General features: G+C 46.1%; 1 protein-coding gene across 4 annotated transcripts in view; it reads left to right on the top strand.

Annotated features, from left to right (window-relative positions):
- The first annotated feature begins 451 nt into the window (after nt 1-451).
- Nucleotides 452-14,848, top strand: part of RANBP10 (RAN binding protein 10) — a 58,552-nt gene continuing 44,155 nt past the window's right edge. Inside the window, exons 1-2 of one of the 4 annotated variants that reach the window (XM_064670831.1) lie at nt 452-690; nt 1,519-1,630. In XM_064670831.1, coding sequence (XP_064526901.1) covers nt 486-690; nt 1,519-1,630 — 317 coding nt within the window. In that variant the 5' untranslated portion in view covers nt 452-485. Of the gene's footprint in view, nt 691-949; nt 1,187-1,518; nt 1,631-14,848 lie in introns of those variants that run through there. The other 3 variants (XM_064670830.1, XM_064670832.1, XM_064670833.1) reach the window with 3 other exon arrangements.

Raw genomic sequence — 14,848 nt, 5'->3', positions numbered from 1 at the left:
GCTCCCGCCGCGCGCACTCCGTTTACCCGTCGCCATGGCAACGTCCCCGCCCGCAGGACCCCCTCGCGCGCCCTCATAGCTGCCCACGCAGCGCCTGACGCGCGGGCGCCGCGCGGCGGCCGAACCCGGCCCGTGCGCGGAGGCGGCCGGCGGACGCCTGCAAGCGCGGGGCGGCCCTTGAGCTTCGCCGTGTCGCGGAGCACGCTGGGAATGGGAGTCCCGCGCTCGGCGGCGCTGACGGGACCGGAGCGAGACGGGGACACAACTCCCAGCGTGCAGCGCGCCGGGGGGCGGGACGGGGCTTCGAACGCGCGGCCTCTCGGGAGTTGTAGTCTGGGCAAGCGCCACCAGCGGGTGGGGGTGCGCGGTGCGGACTCCACTTCCCGTCGGGCGGCGCGGCCCCATTGTGGGCACGCTCGCAGCCCATTGGCCGCCAGCCGCGGCCGGGCCCCGCTCCCCGCCCGCTGACACAAAGCGGGTCCAAGATGGCGGAGGCGGGCGCGGGGAGCCCGCACGGCGGGGACGCGGCGCCGCCGGGGCCGCCCGAGGAGCAGGAGCTGAGCCGGCGCCTCCGCCGCCTCTACCCCGCCGTCAACCAGGACGAGACGCCGCTGCCGCGCTCCTGGAGCCCCAAGGACAAGTACAACTACATCGGCCTCTCGCAGGGCAACCTGCGCGTCCACTACAAAGGTGCCGGGCTGGGGCGGCGGCGCCGGGTTCGGCCTCGGCCCGGAGCGGGGCGGCCGCTCCGCGGGGCCCGCCGGGCGCGGGCCGGGCCGGCGGCGGATCCGGCGGCCCCGGGGAAGGGGCCCCGCGGGCGGTGACCGGCGGGAGCCGGGCGGGACCGAGCTCGGCCCGGGGGCCCGGCGGGGCTGCCCGGGCTCGGGGGCGGAGGCGATGGGGCCCGGGGCTCTCCCCGGCGGAGTCTGTGGCCTTATATAACGCTGTGCAGTGTCGCCCGCCCGGGCCCGGGTGTAGCCAGACTGCCTGTTTACTCTGTCATCCGGCTTAAAACCCGGCCAAGGGGCCGGATGGCCTCGACACGCCGCGTAACTGGGGCTTTGGCTGCTCGGGCTTACACCGAATAGCCGCTCACAGGCTTGGAGTGTGATGTTTTGCTTGCTCGCTGTTGGAGCTGTCCTCCCTACCCACCCAGTGGAGAACCGATTATTCCTTTTCCTCCCTGGTTAGTAAACACTGATGTCATTCCCCTCTTGTGTAATCATTTTTGTCTTCTGTTTGTGTACGTTGGTCTTCAAATTACGTCTGTGGGGAGGGGGAGAGGTGGCACTGACAGTCTTTCTCAGAAACTCCACAGTGAAAACAAAGGGAAAACTACAGAGCTGGTCGTGCAGGGATTGTCCCTGGTGGCAGTGCAGGGCTGTATGTGCTGGTTCTCTGAAAAGTGTGCTTTAAATGGCTGGCTCCGTGTAGAAGCAGGTCCCTAAAGCAGGGCTTTAGATCAGGGTGTGTGAGAGGCCAAATCCCCTCAGTACTTACGTTTCTGTTCTTTCTTAGGTCACGGTAAAAATCACAAAGATGCTGCCTCGGTCAGGGCCACACACCCCATCCCTGCAGCCTGTGGCATTTATTACTTTGAAGTGAAGATCGTCAGTAAAGGTAGAGATGGGTAAGTGCCTCGTTCCAGCTCAGTGGCTGGGGGTGTGTGTCTGGCAGCTCTGCTGGACTCTGACCTCCTTTTCCGGAAGGGTTCGAGGTCCTGTGGCTACTGGGGGAGCCAGGCAGGTACAGCACGGGCAGGTTTTGTTCTCCTGGTCAATAGATGTGCGTGTGGTGGAATGCACTGGAGGCAGAGGCACTTGAACAGCTCCCTCCTGAGCTGTTTGAGATGGGCTCTGGGTCTCCAGTGCAGTTCGAATTGAAATAGTTTTCCCTCTTGCTGGCAAGGTCTGGTCACTCAGATTTTTGGAATTGTGATGCCTCAGAAGTGGAGTGAAACGGAAAGGAGGAGCCTTGAACTTAATTTTGGGCTGTTAGAGAGGTGCTTTCACAGTAAAGAGTGGTCATGGCAGTACTGGGGCACTGGGGAAAGCAGTAAAGGGGGCATTTCTAGCAAGGTCTGGGTTTGTGCTGCAAGTGTAGGTGTAATTTTTACCCATTATAAAGGTGTCATCCTGTTCTGTGTGTGGATGTCCCTGACACTGTTCGTTGCTAAAGGAGGAATATGGCAGGTGTAACTTATCTGGAAGGAAAAGCCACACAGGAGGAGGGATTATAATTAATTAATCCAGTCCTTCAAGTATGACATTTGAACTCTGGCCAGTTTAAGGGTTGTGGGGAAGGGCAGCAAGTGTTCCTACTTAAAACCAAATTAAAGTGATGACTTGTTCCTGTTGCATTTTTTTGCTGTCATTGTTGAACTGAGAAGTGTCCTACTTGTAAAGGATCTCAAGTTGTGCTGCATTTAGGCCTGTGATAATTACTAGGTTATCTGCAGAGGTGGATGCTGGGCTGAATTCCTTACAAATGCAGGGAAAAGACCATCTTTATTCCTTCACTCCACTGACTTGGCGTTTAACTGCTTGTCTGTGTTTGAAACCCTGCCCTTGATTAGTTTATGTAACTGCTAAAATTGAAATCATTTGCAGTGAACTTCAAGACAATTTTCCGTAGAAATCACATCACAAAAGGTCACTGAGCAGCACTTAATCCTTACTGCAGTCTAGACCAGTCTTGAAGGGAGATAGTGGAATTTTCTGCTTGTCTCCCAAGATCAGAGTTTTCTATATTAGTGGTCCATTGTTGATTTTATTGTACTCTGTAATTACAGTGACTTTCCAGAATACTTCCAAAGACACAGAGCCATGTTGTGTTCACACAGCAATCTGAACAGGAGCTGCTGACAGCTCAGATCCAAAGTCAGGGCAGTGGTGAGGCTTTGAGAGCTTCTCTGATGCCTCAGCCATTCCTGTGCCTTGTTTTTGTTTTGCTGGTAGAGACAAACCCAACTTTTACCTTGCCCATGGAGGTGCTGGGGATTTGTAGTTGTGAATTTCCATTGTTGCTGCTGCCTGGCTGTCACCTGAGAAGGTGCTTTTGTGTCTCAGCTTCAGCAGTTTGAATTGTACCTGCCAGAGGCTCTGTGTGTTGTACCAGTGAACTGAGGCAGAGATCTCTTCCTAGGAAGCTCTCTCATGTTTATTCCACCATGGTGACTTCAGTTTAAAAGAGTAAAAGTCCAGACATCTAAAGAAGGGATTGAGGGAATGAAAAGAGGTTTTCAAGCTGTGTAAGTGGCAAAGCACGTCCCTTGAAACTCCACTGGAAGCCCTTTAGCAAAGGGAGAGGAATCTCTCTGAGCTCATTTCCAGAAGGGTTATTTCAAGTGTAAAACCTCTGCTCTGGAGATGGTTGTTTGATTTCTGCTGTGTGGGGTAGTGAGATGAAGATCATGTGATGTTATTCCCTGTGTTTCTCTTGCTGGAGTTGGTGATGGCATTTCACATTTAGGTTTAAAATGCGAGTGATTTGGTTTCAAAACAAAGACTTGGGTCAAAAAAGACTTCGGTGCACTGAATTTCAGGAAGTGTTCCTTGAGGAATTCTGGCTGATCTTGCTCAAAGCAGTCGTCTTTCTGTGCCCACAGTTGTTAGTTCAGGGCTCTGCACTCTGCTCAGGTGCTGACACTTGCTAATAAACAGCAGCAACTAAAATTGCAGGGTAAGAAATGGGCCTGGCAGGAGATGCTGCCTGTCTGTGACACGCTGTGCCAAGAGGGTTCTTGGATTGGCATCAGGCAGTGCCAGTTTTGGGTTGCTGGTGTCACCGTGGTAGCGAAACCTGAGCTCTGGAGGCCACTGAGGTGTCAGGACCACGTTTTTATCTTCTCCCTTGTTTTTCACAGGACTAAGGGGATTTAAATCCAGTATGCTGTGGTTCTTCCCTTTGTTTCCTCCCACCACATTGTATCCTAGCAGTGAAAACACACACCCTTGCCTCCCCCCATTTTCCAGGCTGGGTGCTCCTGTGCTCAGTTTGCAAACCCCGGTGCCAGCACAGGGGGAGAGAGAGGGAGGGAGGGACTGCAGCACTACAGACACAGGTTGCTTCTGACTGCCACTGCTGGCAGAAAAGCTCCCTCTCTTGCATTCTCTGTCTCTCCTGCCCTTTAGTGGACCTGCCCCATAATGGTGCTTTTGCTAAAGGAGCAAACAAAACGACTTTCAAAAACTCTCTTTGCCATCACTGGACTTTTCTGCCTCAGCATCAGTAAAATCCTTTACTGGTGGATATTTCAGAGCAAGTACAGCATCCTGAAGTCCATTTGGTGCATGTAAGAAACTGAAGTTGGGTCAGTTTTTCTTAGCTTTGGATCTTCCACCACTCATGCACTGAGATAGAAGCAGGATCCTTTGAGAGGAAGAAAGATGACTGAAACTTACTTTTCACTGAATGGTGGTCATTCCCTATCCTGATGGGTTTAGTCTTGATTGATAAGAGGTCATGGTTATTTACTGGGTTTGATTTTTGTATGTGGGTTTTTTGGTTTGGGTTGGGTTTTTTCTGGGAGAGGGGAGGCTGCCCCTGAAAAATTGCCTTGACAAGGTTTCTGGGTAACATAGAACAAATCAGATCTGTCAGTAGATTGATCTGTTACTTCTGCTACTTTTTTCTGGGGGGGGGGGGGAAATGGTTCTTATCCTTGAAGAGCAGAGGAGAATTTAGTTTGCAATCTCTAGTTCCAGCCCTCCCCTCACCTCCTTGTCTGTGCTGAACACACAGGGAGTGGCTCCACAGCACTTTAGGATGATACATGTAGAGACTCTGGGATTCTGCCTTTGCATTTCTCATATGTTTCTGCTCCTTCCCTCATGCTGACAGGCTGCTACCCTGTCCTGTGGTGAGCTGGTTAAAGGAGATAACTAGTTTAAAGCTGGCCACATCAAAATAATTAATGGTGATTTAATCTATTGACGTCACTGTCAGAAATTGCCTTTTTTTTTTTTCTCTTTAAACTGGGGACTATTTTTTAGGGTTCTGCTCCCTGACATTAATTGAAGGCAAGTCAATAAAGGGATGGGCTGAGCTGGGAGAGGGAAGGGTTGGATTGCAGCAACCCTCATTTTGTTCCATTCAAAGTGTTGTAGAGCAGTTTTGTCTTAAGGCTTGCTGGGTACTTAATTCCTGAGCCATTGTGTGCTTGTCTCCTGAGTGTTGTCAGCTGGAACAAAAGGACAAGAGGCAATGGGTCACAAGTTGAGGCAAGGGAAATGCCAGCTGGACATAAAGAATTTTCCTCATGAAAATGGTTGTGCACCAGAACAGGATGCCTGGAAAGGCTTTGGCATCTCTGTCTTCAGATTTGCCTGGGGGAGCCCTCAAACTACCTGATAGAAGTTTCAGTTATTTATGCTTTGGGCAGAAGGATGAAGAAGGAAGATCCCAAGGTCCCTTCCAGTCCATACCTCTCCATGATTCTGTGGATGGCTTGCTTCCAGCATTCCTTGGATGAACAGATTGGCAGAAATGTCTGTGACTCTTCTGTTCCTGAGCTGCCACAAATAACTCAGGCTTTTATCACCGTGGTGCTCACAGTTCAACCTTAGCTGTATTTGAAGCACTGAGCTCTTGTCCTCTCTCTCTCCAATACATGTTTCTGTTTGCTGGTGATTTGTCAGCACATCTCACGGCCTCTGTTTCCCCATTAGACAATCTCTCCTTGGTAAACAGGAACAGGGAGAGAGACTCATGAGGGCAGGGCAGCCAACCCACAACTTGCAGGCTGTTGTGACTCAGAAGGACGAGTCATCTTTGTTGTCCTCTTTGTGCTGGGGCAAGGTGAGCTGTCTGTGGGTGACACTGCGTGTTCCTGACTGCCAGCTCAGTCTCTGGACTGGTTTTACCTCCCCAGCCACGTGCTGGGTTGTGATGGAATGTGACTGGGGAGGACAGCCTGGAGGCCAACCCTCATGGTGCACGAGTTCTGGATTCTAGCAAAAGTCACCTGTCCTGCAGCCTCCTCTCCATTCCTGAGCTGCTCCTGGGACAGACAGCCCAGCCTGTGGATTGCCTTTGCTGTCCACAGCTGCCTTTTCTGGGAATGGTTTGGTTTGGGACATGCTGGCATCCTGCAGCCTGACCTCTCTGGTGGTGACAGAACCACTGCCTGCCCACGGTGGCTCTGTGCAAACACAGCAAGTGTGGTCTGTGGGCAGAGGAGGTGCTGGGTGGGCCAGCCCTCTGTGCCAGGGCAGCCCAGGGCTTTCATGAGGACTCTGGGCCATCCCAGGAAGGTTGGAAGAGCCAGTCAGGCTTTTCTTCTGGCCATGGTGGTTCTTTGTGTGCCAGCACTGGTGACTGTGTAACGAGCTGGATCGTGTTAGCAGTCTTTCTGCTGGATCAGTCCTTGATAAAGTGATTTCTGGGTGTTAAGTGGGGAAGAGGAGACCAAAGAAGGGCAGGAGCAGGAGGGTGGGAAAAAAAATGGGCCATAGGGAGTGTTGGTATCCATCTTCCAACACTGTTCCACAGTTGCTTTGAGCTGTACAGGCTGTGCAGAGATGTTGGTCAGCACTGGTGTAGGTCATGGGCAGTTTTCTGGAAGAGAGGGGAAGTAGTTCTTTGAGGAGGATGACTGAATAGCTGATCTAGCCTAGTCCATACCATAGTTTATTTAAAATCTTCCTTTAGCTTTCCTACACAAGTGCACCATAACCCAGACTTAAAAATAGCTTATTTTCTCTCTGACTGAAAAAGAAAAATAAAGGTCAGATGTGCTGGTTGGTTCTCAGTCTGTACATTAGTAACAAGTCATCTGCCCCTCTTCCCTGCTTACATTTCTCCTTGCCAACTTTCCATTTCTCCTCAGCATATGGTGAGTGTGATTGCTCTGTGAAAAAAGCCTTTTCCTCGTGTGCTCTAATGGTTTCCAGATGCTGACAGAGGGCTGTCCCTGGATTGCTCTGATGGCATTGGCTGGTTGTGCTGTGGACACCTCGGAGTGTTGTGCCTGTCAGGATATGTGAAGGGATATTCTATGGGAACTCAGGATTTCTAGTGTCTGAACGTGCTCTGTGATCCCTTATTTGTTGCTGATAAGCCTGTAAATAATTGATTTCCTCCCCCTTTTTATTTTTTTTTTCCATCCTGGTTTCCAAGAATCCAAAACCAGCACAGAGAGGGGGTTGTTCTTCTGTTTGCAGGTGTGTCTGCTTGTTTGAATTCATGCTGTTCCACAGACCTTCATTTAAACAACCCAGCACGTAAATAAATCCCCCAAGTAGATTCCATAAACAGTTCCTGCCTCGTTCCTGTTTGCAAGCAGGTCTTGCCCAAGCAAGTCCTGCCTGCTCAGCTACCAACTGACTGCACCTTGGTGCTCTCAGGTGTAGAGAGACACTCATTTTCACATCAGTTGATGACATCTCATACAAGTTGTTATTTTTTTTTTGGTGTTGTTTTGCTAAACTCTTGGAAGAGAGAGCAGCTTTTCAGTGTAAAGCAATTGTGAGATTGGAACATCTGATCTGCAGTTGATAAGTTCTTTCATTCCTCTTTTTTTAATCAATGAAGTGGAAATTTTTATTTTATGGCAGTATCATGGACCATTGTAATGGTAGAATATAATTTTGTCATTAAAGTAATATATGAAGTAAGGAAATGGAATGCAAGTAGTGATGGCAATGTGTGACTTTTTCACTTGTATGACTGAAGTCTGAGATTTCCTAGATTTCAGGCTGTGATAACTTCTTTTTTTAAATTGGCTCTTTTTTTTTTAGTTCAGCTACTTGTAAAATTTTGCACAGTAAAGAAGAAAAATTTCAGGAAGGGGTTATTTTTGCTTGGTTATTTTTTCCTCCCCCTTCCCTCTGCTATTTCTGAATATCTGTTACAGAAAAGGTAGGAATATGACAAAAGTAAACTCTAGCAAAATCAACATCTTTAGAATATGTGTAAAACATTATTCTGCTTCAGTTCTTCAAAATATGTCTGCAGTTAATAAATCGTAGAATAATGGGAACTAATTATTTATGTGTTCTAGGCTTATAGATCTGGGGAATTATCTGTTTAATAATTAAATTGTATAAGCTGGATAACTTTTATAGAGGGGAAACTTCTTTTCTTCACTTGTGAAGCTCAGGGATGATGGACTGCTAAAGAATTTATCATCCACTGTGAAGCTTTGACTCATTTTCTTCAGCTCTGCAGCTGAATGGTGTTAACTGTGTTACATCAACTCTGCTGCCAGATTAATTTTCTGAACTGCTTTTCTAGGAATGGGGTTTACATGGTACCTGTGGTATCAGGCTGGATCTCTGTTTCCACACTACAATCTTCCTGCTTGTTTACAAGTTCTTTGTGTTGATGCTCTGCTCCACATCAGGCCTTTGTTCCTTGTTGTGGAGATGTCAGCTTGTGAAGATCTGTGAGTTCAGTGTGTGTTGCTTTCCCAGCACTCACCCAAGCTCTGACTCTCAGTCACTGCTTAAAGGGAAACTCTTCTCATTTCATCAGTACCTCTGCCAAAACTTTGTGTGTTTCTTTTCCTGTAACACGTTTTCCACATAATTAAAAAAAAAAAAAAAAAGAAGTTATTATGTAAATATTGCAGGTATTTCTTTCTGTAATTTCATTAATTACTAGCAGATAAATCCTCCTTTCATAAGAATTGTTATAATCCGAGCTTAAACAGAGCAAATTAGCCTGTAAAGATGGGACAATAAGAGAAGCAGCTACCTGTTGGTGGAATGTTTCCTTCTGATTTCTGTATTGCATTTATATTCTTCCCCTTGTTTTTAAGTAGAGAAAACAGCTGCTGTTTAAAGCTGACTGTTACAATGGACTGTCCTGTAAGATTAGTCTCCAGAATGAAACTTGTTGTCTTTTTATGACTTGCCTTCTTTTGGATGCCTTTCTGTTAGATATTTGTGGTAACTTTAGTGTCTTTCTTTCCTGTTTTCTAGGCTTTGTTTATGGCAGGAAAAATGTCCTGTTGCCTAGACTGGCAGTCAAACAATCTTCAGTCCATTCAGTCATGGAAACTTGTTTAACTTCCCTGATGTATTTTCAGTGACTGAGCAGTGCATTTGGGAGTGAGGTTGGTTAATCAGCAGGACAACCTGAACAAAAATCCTACTTATTCAGTTGGGTGTAACCAGAATAAATAATCAGAGAATGAGTGTCAGTAATGCTTTGTGCTGTTCCCAGACTGAAGGCACCACTGGGCACTGGCATGGTTTCTGTGAACTTTGCTGGATATCAGCTGACTTAGAGAGCAGGTCAGCTGTCAAGAGTGAAAAAACTGAAGTTGGAAAATTAAGTTGGTGGGACACCTTTGCTTCAGCTACAGTTGGTTTTGACCACGGTGTATGGCAGGGTTTGGGGTCCTCTTGGATGTGATGATGGTTGGGGTAGCAGATGGAGAAATGGGTTGTTCTGGATTCTAGTGTGATTTTAGCCTGGTGGGACTTAAATTATGCCTTTTCTTTCTTAAATGGTGCTCAGGTCAAGCCTTCATCTCTGCTCTGTATTTTCTGTCTGTCAGTGTTCCTACACACATTTTTAATCTTCAGCAGCAGCCTTTTCCCTTCCTGAAACAAGGGACAGATTTGGCCCTTCCTATAGGTGGCAGATACCACTTGAATGTGATCTTAAAATTGGAAGGGAGCTGGGAATTTGATACCTTGGTCTATCAAAAATATCTTTTCATTCTTCCTCTGTAGTTTTGTCACTATTTACTCATAAACACCCTGAAAAGCTGTGTTATATTACCAGGTTGCTGCCTCCCAGTTCTGCCCTGCTCACTCACCTCCTCTTCCACAATCTTCAGCTTCTCTGCCTTCCTAAGGGCTGATGTGCAGTGAGCTCCTCGTGCCTCAGGATACTTGTAGCTGTTTTTAATGAACTCTTACAAATTTTATTTTCTTGCCTTTTATCTACTTCTTTTCAGCCTTGCATTGTTTGTCTTTACTGACCTCTGCTTGGGGAATTGGGACTCTTTCTGGAGCCCATCAGTGCTATTTCTGAAGCACCATCACGGAACAGCACAGTATCCACGAATAAAACCAGAACCCTTTCCACTCCAGAGATTATATTCCATTATGAAGTGGTTCCAAAATATTTATTGTTAGACTGAGGAATCAGAGACAGTTGGAATCCAGTATTTTATGTGCCATGGGTAATTTTTTTAAACAGATGTAACTTGTTTTTTCACTGCCTCATAAGAACGTTCCCCTTCCCCCCCCAGAACTTGGACAATGTGGTTTCCAGTGGTGAAGTGATAGGGGTTATCATTTCTCACCACTCTTTAAACCTGGCATGAAGTCAGGGCCCACCTCAGACGAGAATGATAGTTCAGAGCTTTGCATGAGAGACTGTGCAAGTCTCCAAAATGCTTCTAACTTAATAATTTAGTTTGTTTGTCTTAACTGTGCGTGTTGAAAGAGTGGGGTGCACGATAGCTGGGAGGGCAGGATTCCTCCCAGATAGGTGTGGTTATTAGAAAAAATTGCAGGATACAGGAAGCCTTTGAATCACAAACCCCTGGAAGAGTGGGACAGCCCTTGTTTAACTCCTGGCTCAGCTGGATTGCCTTGGCTGAGCCACGTAATAAAATGCCAATCCCAGGAATTTCCACCGTTAATGTTAATGTGAGTTCACAACTGAGCGGGGAACGACTGCTTTACTGGAAGTCATGGCCTCCAAAACAAATCATTTAACATCTCTAGTTTAACTCTTCCAGTCTGGGCCTTGGTGCATGTGGGCATCCCTTCCAATCTCTCCTTCCAGCTGTGCTGTGCCAGGATGGTGCTGGCTCAGGAAAGAAGATTTCTGGGCTTGTGGCCATTACCCAACCATGTTAAACCACTGTATTTTTTTTTCCCCTTTGCTTCCCTACCTTTCAGATGGGGTGAATTTTCTGTGCCATGTAGGTACACAGCCACTTGAAAGAAGAACAGCATGAGTTGTTTAACTGTTCTGACTTGGTACCTTTCAACAGGTTAAGCAAAAGTACAAGGGGACCACACTATTGTTCTTTTCCTGGCAGAGCCTTAATAAATCTGCCCTGCTGATTGTCAGGATTAGCATTTGAGATGAGCACTCTCTGTAAGTTTATTAGAGAAATTCTTGTAGGTTTCTGGGTAAAGAAATGGTTCCTTTTGTTGAAAGTATACTGCCCTGGTCCAGTGAGGACCATGGACTTACTGCTTTCTTCTTCCTGCCCTGCCTCTATTTTGCACCCAGCAGTGCCTCCCAAGTGCTGGGTGCTTTCCAGGGAGATGTTCTTTGCTCCTGGAATTCTTAAAACTGAATAATATATAATACAGGTATACATGAGTTCTGTTTCTGTGTTCCCCTTTGTTCTACCCAATGAGTTCTTCGTTCCTGCCCTGGAAAAGCCAAACAGATGCAAATGCTGGAATTTCAACATGAGGTACTTGCTGTCAAAGGGCAGGTCTGTTCTGAAGTTTTTCTGCTGGGTTCACAAGGATTTTTGTGGGTTGCTCACACAGAGTAGCTTTAGACTAGGCAAAAAAACGTTTCTTACGTTGAGTTTTTGGCAGGCTCTCTGGGTGTCATGTTTGTTCTGGAGAAATGTCTTTTGACTCAAAGAATTGCTTCTCACATGGGTGGATTCCCCTTCTGGGACAAACTGAACTCAGCCATCAGTGGCTCCTCTACTCGTGTGACTCTGTACTGCTTAGAACATCCTCTTTAACAGATCTCTGATTCCATTTAGGTCAGTCAAATGTTGTCACTCCTGTGAAATAACTTTTTCATTATTTTTCAGATAATTTCTGCCCAGTGACAATATATAATTCTTCCTGAGTCAGTGCATTTGAGATCTTTTCTACCTTTAAGGGTTAAAATTTAATTTAGAAGTACAGTCATCATTTTGGCTTCCCATCTCTTTTCCAGGGAAAGTCTTTTATTGACAGAAGCGAAAAATATGTAATTTTTTTTTTAAATACACAGATTTAAAATGCAGCCTTGAAAACATCTGCTCTGCAGAATCCACCACACAAGTTGTCTTAGGAGCCTGAAATGAATACTGTCCTGTTTAGGTGTCACTGTGCTGGAGCAGCTACATGTTGGTGTTTACTGCTGAAGAACCTTGGAGCTGGGGAAAGGAACTAAAAGCTTTGTCTTTTTGAGCTTAATCTTAACCATGGTCACAGTGCTGGATGACCTAGAGGGAAAAATCCTGGCAATGCTGCTGGTTGTGTGTGAAGACACGAGGGGTTGCCACCAAGGCCCTTCATTCTTCTGCTGTGGCCAAGGAGAGCCAGGGCATGGATAAAAGAGGCAGAGCTGACGTTGTGGCTCGTGGCAAGTGTGGCTGATTGAGTCAGATTTTCAAAAGCAACCAGTGTTGCCTGGGCAGGGCTGAGGTGCAGGAGAAGTCTGGAAGAATTTGGTGCTATGGTAACTGTCGAGGCTGCTGGTGAGAGGGAACAAGACTGTTCTGACTGAATCACTGGCATGTGTCTGGGTTTATTTTTGTCAGGCTGCTCTATTTGGAATTGATCTACTGATGCAGCATTTTTGAAGCTTATATTAAGTGTGGGGGGCAGTTCCAAGTATTCAGTGTTCACTGCTGAGAAGGTGGTTTTAGGAGGTCACTTTTGCCTGGCTTTTGTCAAGGTATATATCTTTATATGCATCCATCACTACCTGTGATGGATAATGGATGCAAATGTGTCATTGCCCCAAATCCTAAAAAAAGATGGTTTTTTCCTATTTGAAAGTGAGTGCTAACATCCTTGTGCATCCTTTTCTTAAGAGGCTCTTTGAATCCCTCAAAAAGGGACTCCAGTTAATGGATACACCCTAGGGAGTCTGTCCACACCTGAAACCTCCAAAAGCAGGGGTGATACAGCAGGCAGACTATTGAGATTTATGTTGAATGATATTGAATGTCATAACTGATTAATTTATAAAAACAAACAGGCAGTTGTTAGCTCGTGATGATGCCCACAAATACTGTTTAACTGGTTTTGAGTTGTTGCATACACAAAACTGGTTTGGAGCATTTGGAATCGAGGAAGTGAGAAGCTGTTCTGCTCCAAGAAGTTCAGAAAGCAGCTGGTGCTTTTGGGAGTGGGGGAGTTGAAGATGAGTTGTTTTTTTTCTCCTCCCAGTTTTCAAGAGAGTGATTTTTAGTCTGAGGCTTTGTAGATCTCAAAGCTCCATTTCATCCATTACTTCTGATACATAAATTGATAGTGGTTGGGAAAAGCAAAGTAACACCTTCTAAAACAATAACCAGCAGCCAAGTCTGTGACAATTTGTGGATATAAACTGTGGGTTGTGGAGTTGAAACCCAGCACAGTGAGAGTCTTTATTTTAGGTTCTCTACAAATTCTGTGTACAGTTCTATAGCCATTGTGTTCTTATTTTAAAGTTCATCTTGAGCTTTAAATGGGAACACGAGTTTAAAAGAAAAAAATTGTGAACCAGGAAGGCTTGTGGTCATGTTCTTTTTTTTTCTTTTTTTTTTTTAGTGACACACTTCCATGGTGTTGTGTATCTAGGTTAAAGTGTAATCTTAAATTTAGAATTTGTCGAGTTGTAGTACTTGCTTTTTATAAAAATACAAGCTTCCAGCCCTACTTTAAAGCTGTGTTGTCTCAAAATGGAAAGATACTATTTATGAGTTTTGCCCTTGGTTATGTGTGTGGGATTTCCTGCTGTACACAAAAGAGGGAGGATGAATCTGCATAGAAAATAATGAAGTTAAGCAGGATTAGCTGAAGTGGGAGGTGAACTGTTTTATCTGAGTTCAACTATTAGGTTATTTCCTCTAATTTCCAATAGTTTCCTTGGCATTGCCACCCTTCTGGGACAACACAGTGCAGTACTCTGGTGTTGTTGCACCAGGCTTAGATGGTGCCTTTATATTCAGGCAGTTGGTACTTTGAATCACAGCTCCCCTGAGGCTTGGGCACTTGGAAGAGCTGGCACTTTTCACTGCTCTCTGAAGCAATGTAGAACTTGAATTCAGTTCTAGCTGTGGACTGGGATCCTGACTGCTCCCACATGTAACTGGAAAAAAAAAATGGCAAAACTCACCATGTGGTAAGGAAAACTCTGTGGCAGCAGAAGGTTCCAGACTCTGTAGGAATAAGAAAGTTGAATGCCAGCAAGAACTCTCTCTTATCTGCCAGTGTGCTGAGAATGTGGCCAGGAAGAGCTGGAGCACTCCCTGCAGAAACAGGGAACAATCTTCCATATTGTGCCTGGAAGGCTGGAAACATATCCCCAAACTTGAGTTTATTATAGATGTATGACACATGACTGTGTGAGGCTCAGTTTTTAGATGCCATAAATGACTGCTTTGGAGAGGCTCTCATGAGTCAGGGAGCTCATGAGAAAGGATGTAACTTCTGACTCCTGCTCTGAGCAGTGCAAAAAATGTTTACAAGAAATGTGTGTTTAGAAGTTGCTCCACAGCACTGAATGTAATCACTCATGTTTGGTGTCCTCTGAGGAGTGCTGTAAAATCCCCCAGACCCCACCACTTCAGTGTTCATTCAAAAAACCCACTACCCAACAACAAAAAAGCTAGAAAACAAACTTTATAAATGGAAATAAGCTTGTTTAAGAATAGTTAATAAAACCAGAAGGGTTGAATGCTTTGAGAGAGTGTGGAGACCATTTAAGACAATGTATTGGAGGACCAGAGGAAAGTGTGTGAACTATTGGAGAGATTCAGAATGAACTGACAGTTTACATAATAGACATGGGGGTGAGGGGTGAGAGGGATACACAATCCAAAAGTTGAAATTTTATTTGATGAGAAAAAATGGAAAGAACGAACTTTTAAGCTTGAAAAAACCAGGAAGGTTGACCAGAATGAGTTGAGGGACATCTGGCTGAAGGTCTA

The sequence above is a fragment of the Pseudopipra pipra genome, chromosome 14 (genome assembly GCF_036250125.1).
Source record: "Pseudopipra pipra isolate bDixPip1 chromosome 14, bDixPip1.hap1, whole genome shotgun sequence".
Lineage (NCBI taxonomy): Eukaryota > Metazoa > Chordata > Aves > Passeriformes > Pipridae > Pseudopipra > Pseudopipra pipra.
The sequence above is the reverse complement of the archived record's forward strand: the minus strand, read 5'-3'. Positions and strand labels throughout refer to the sequence as shown.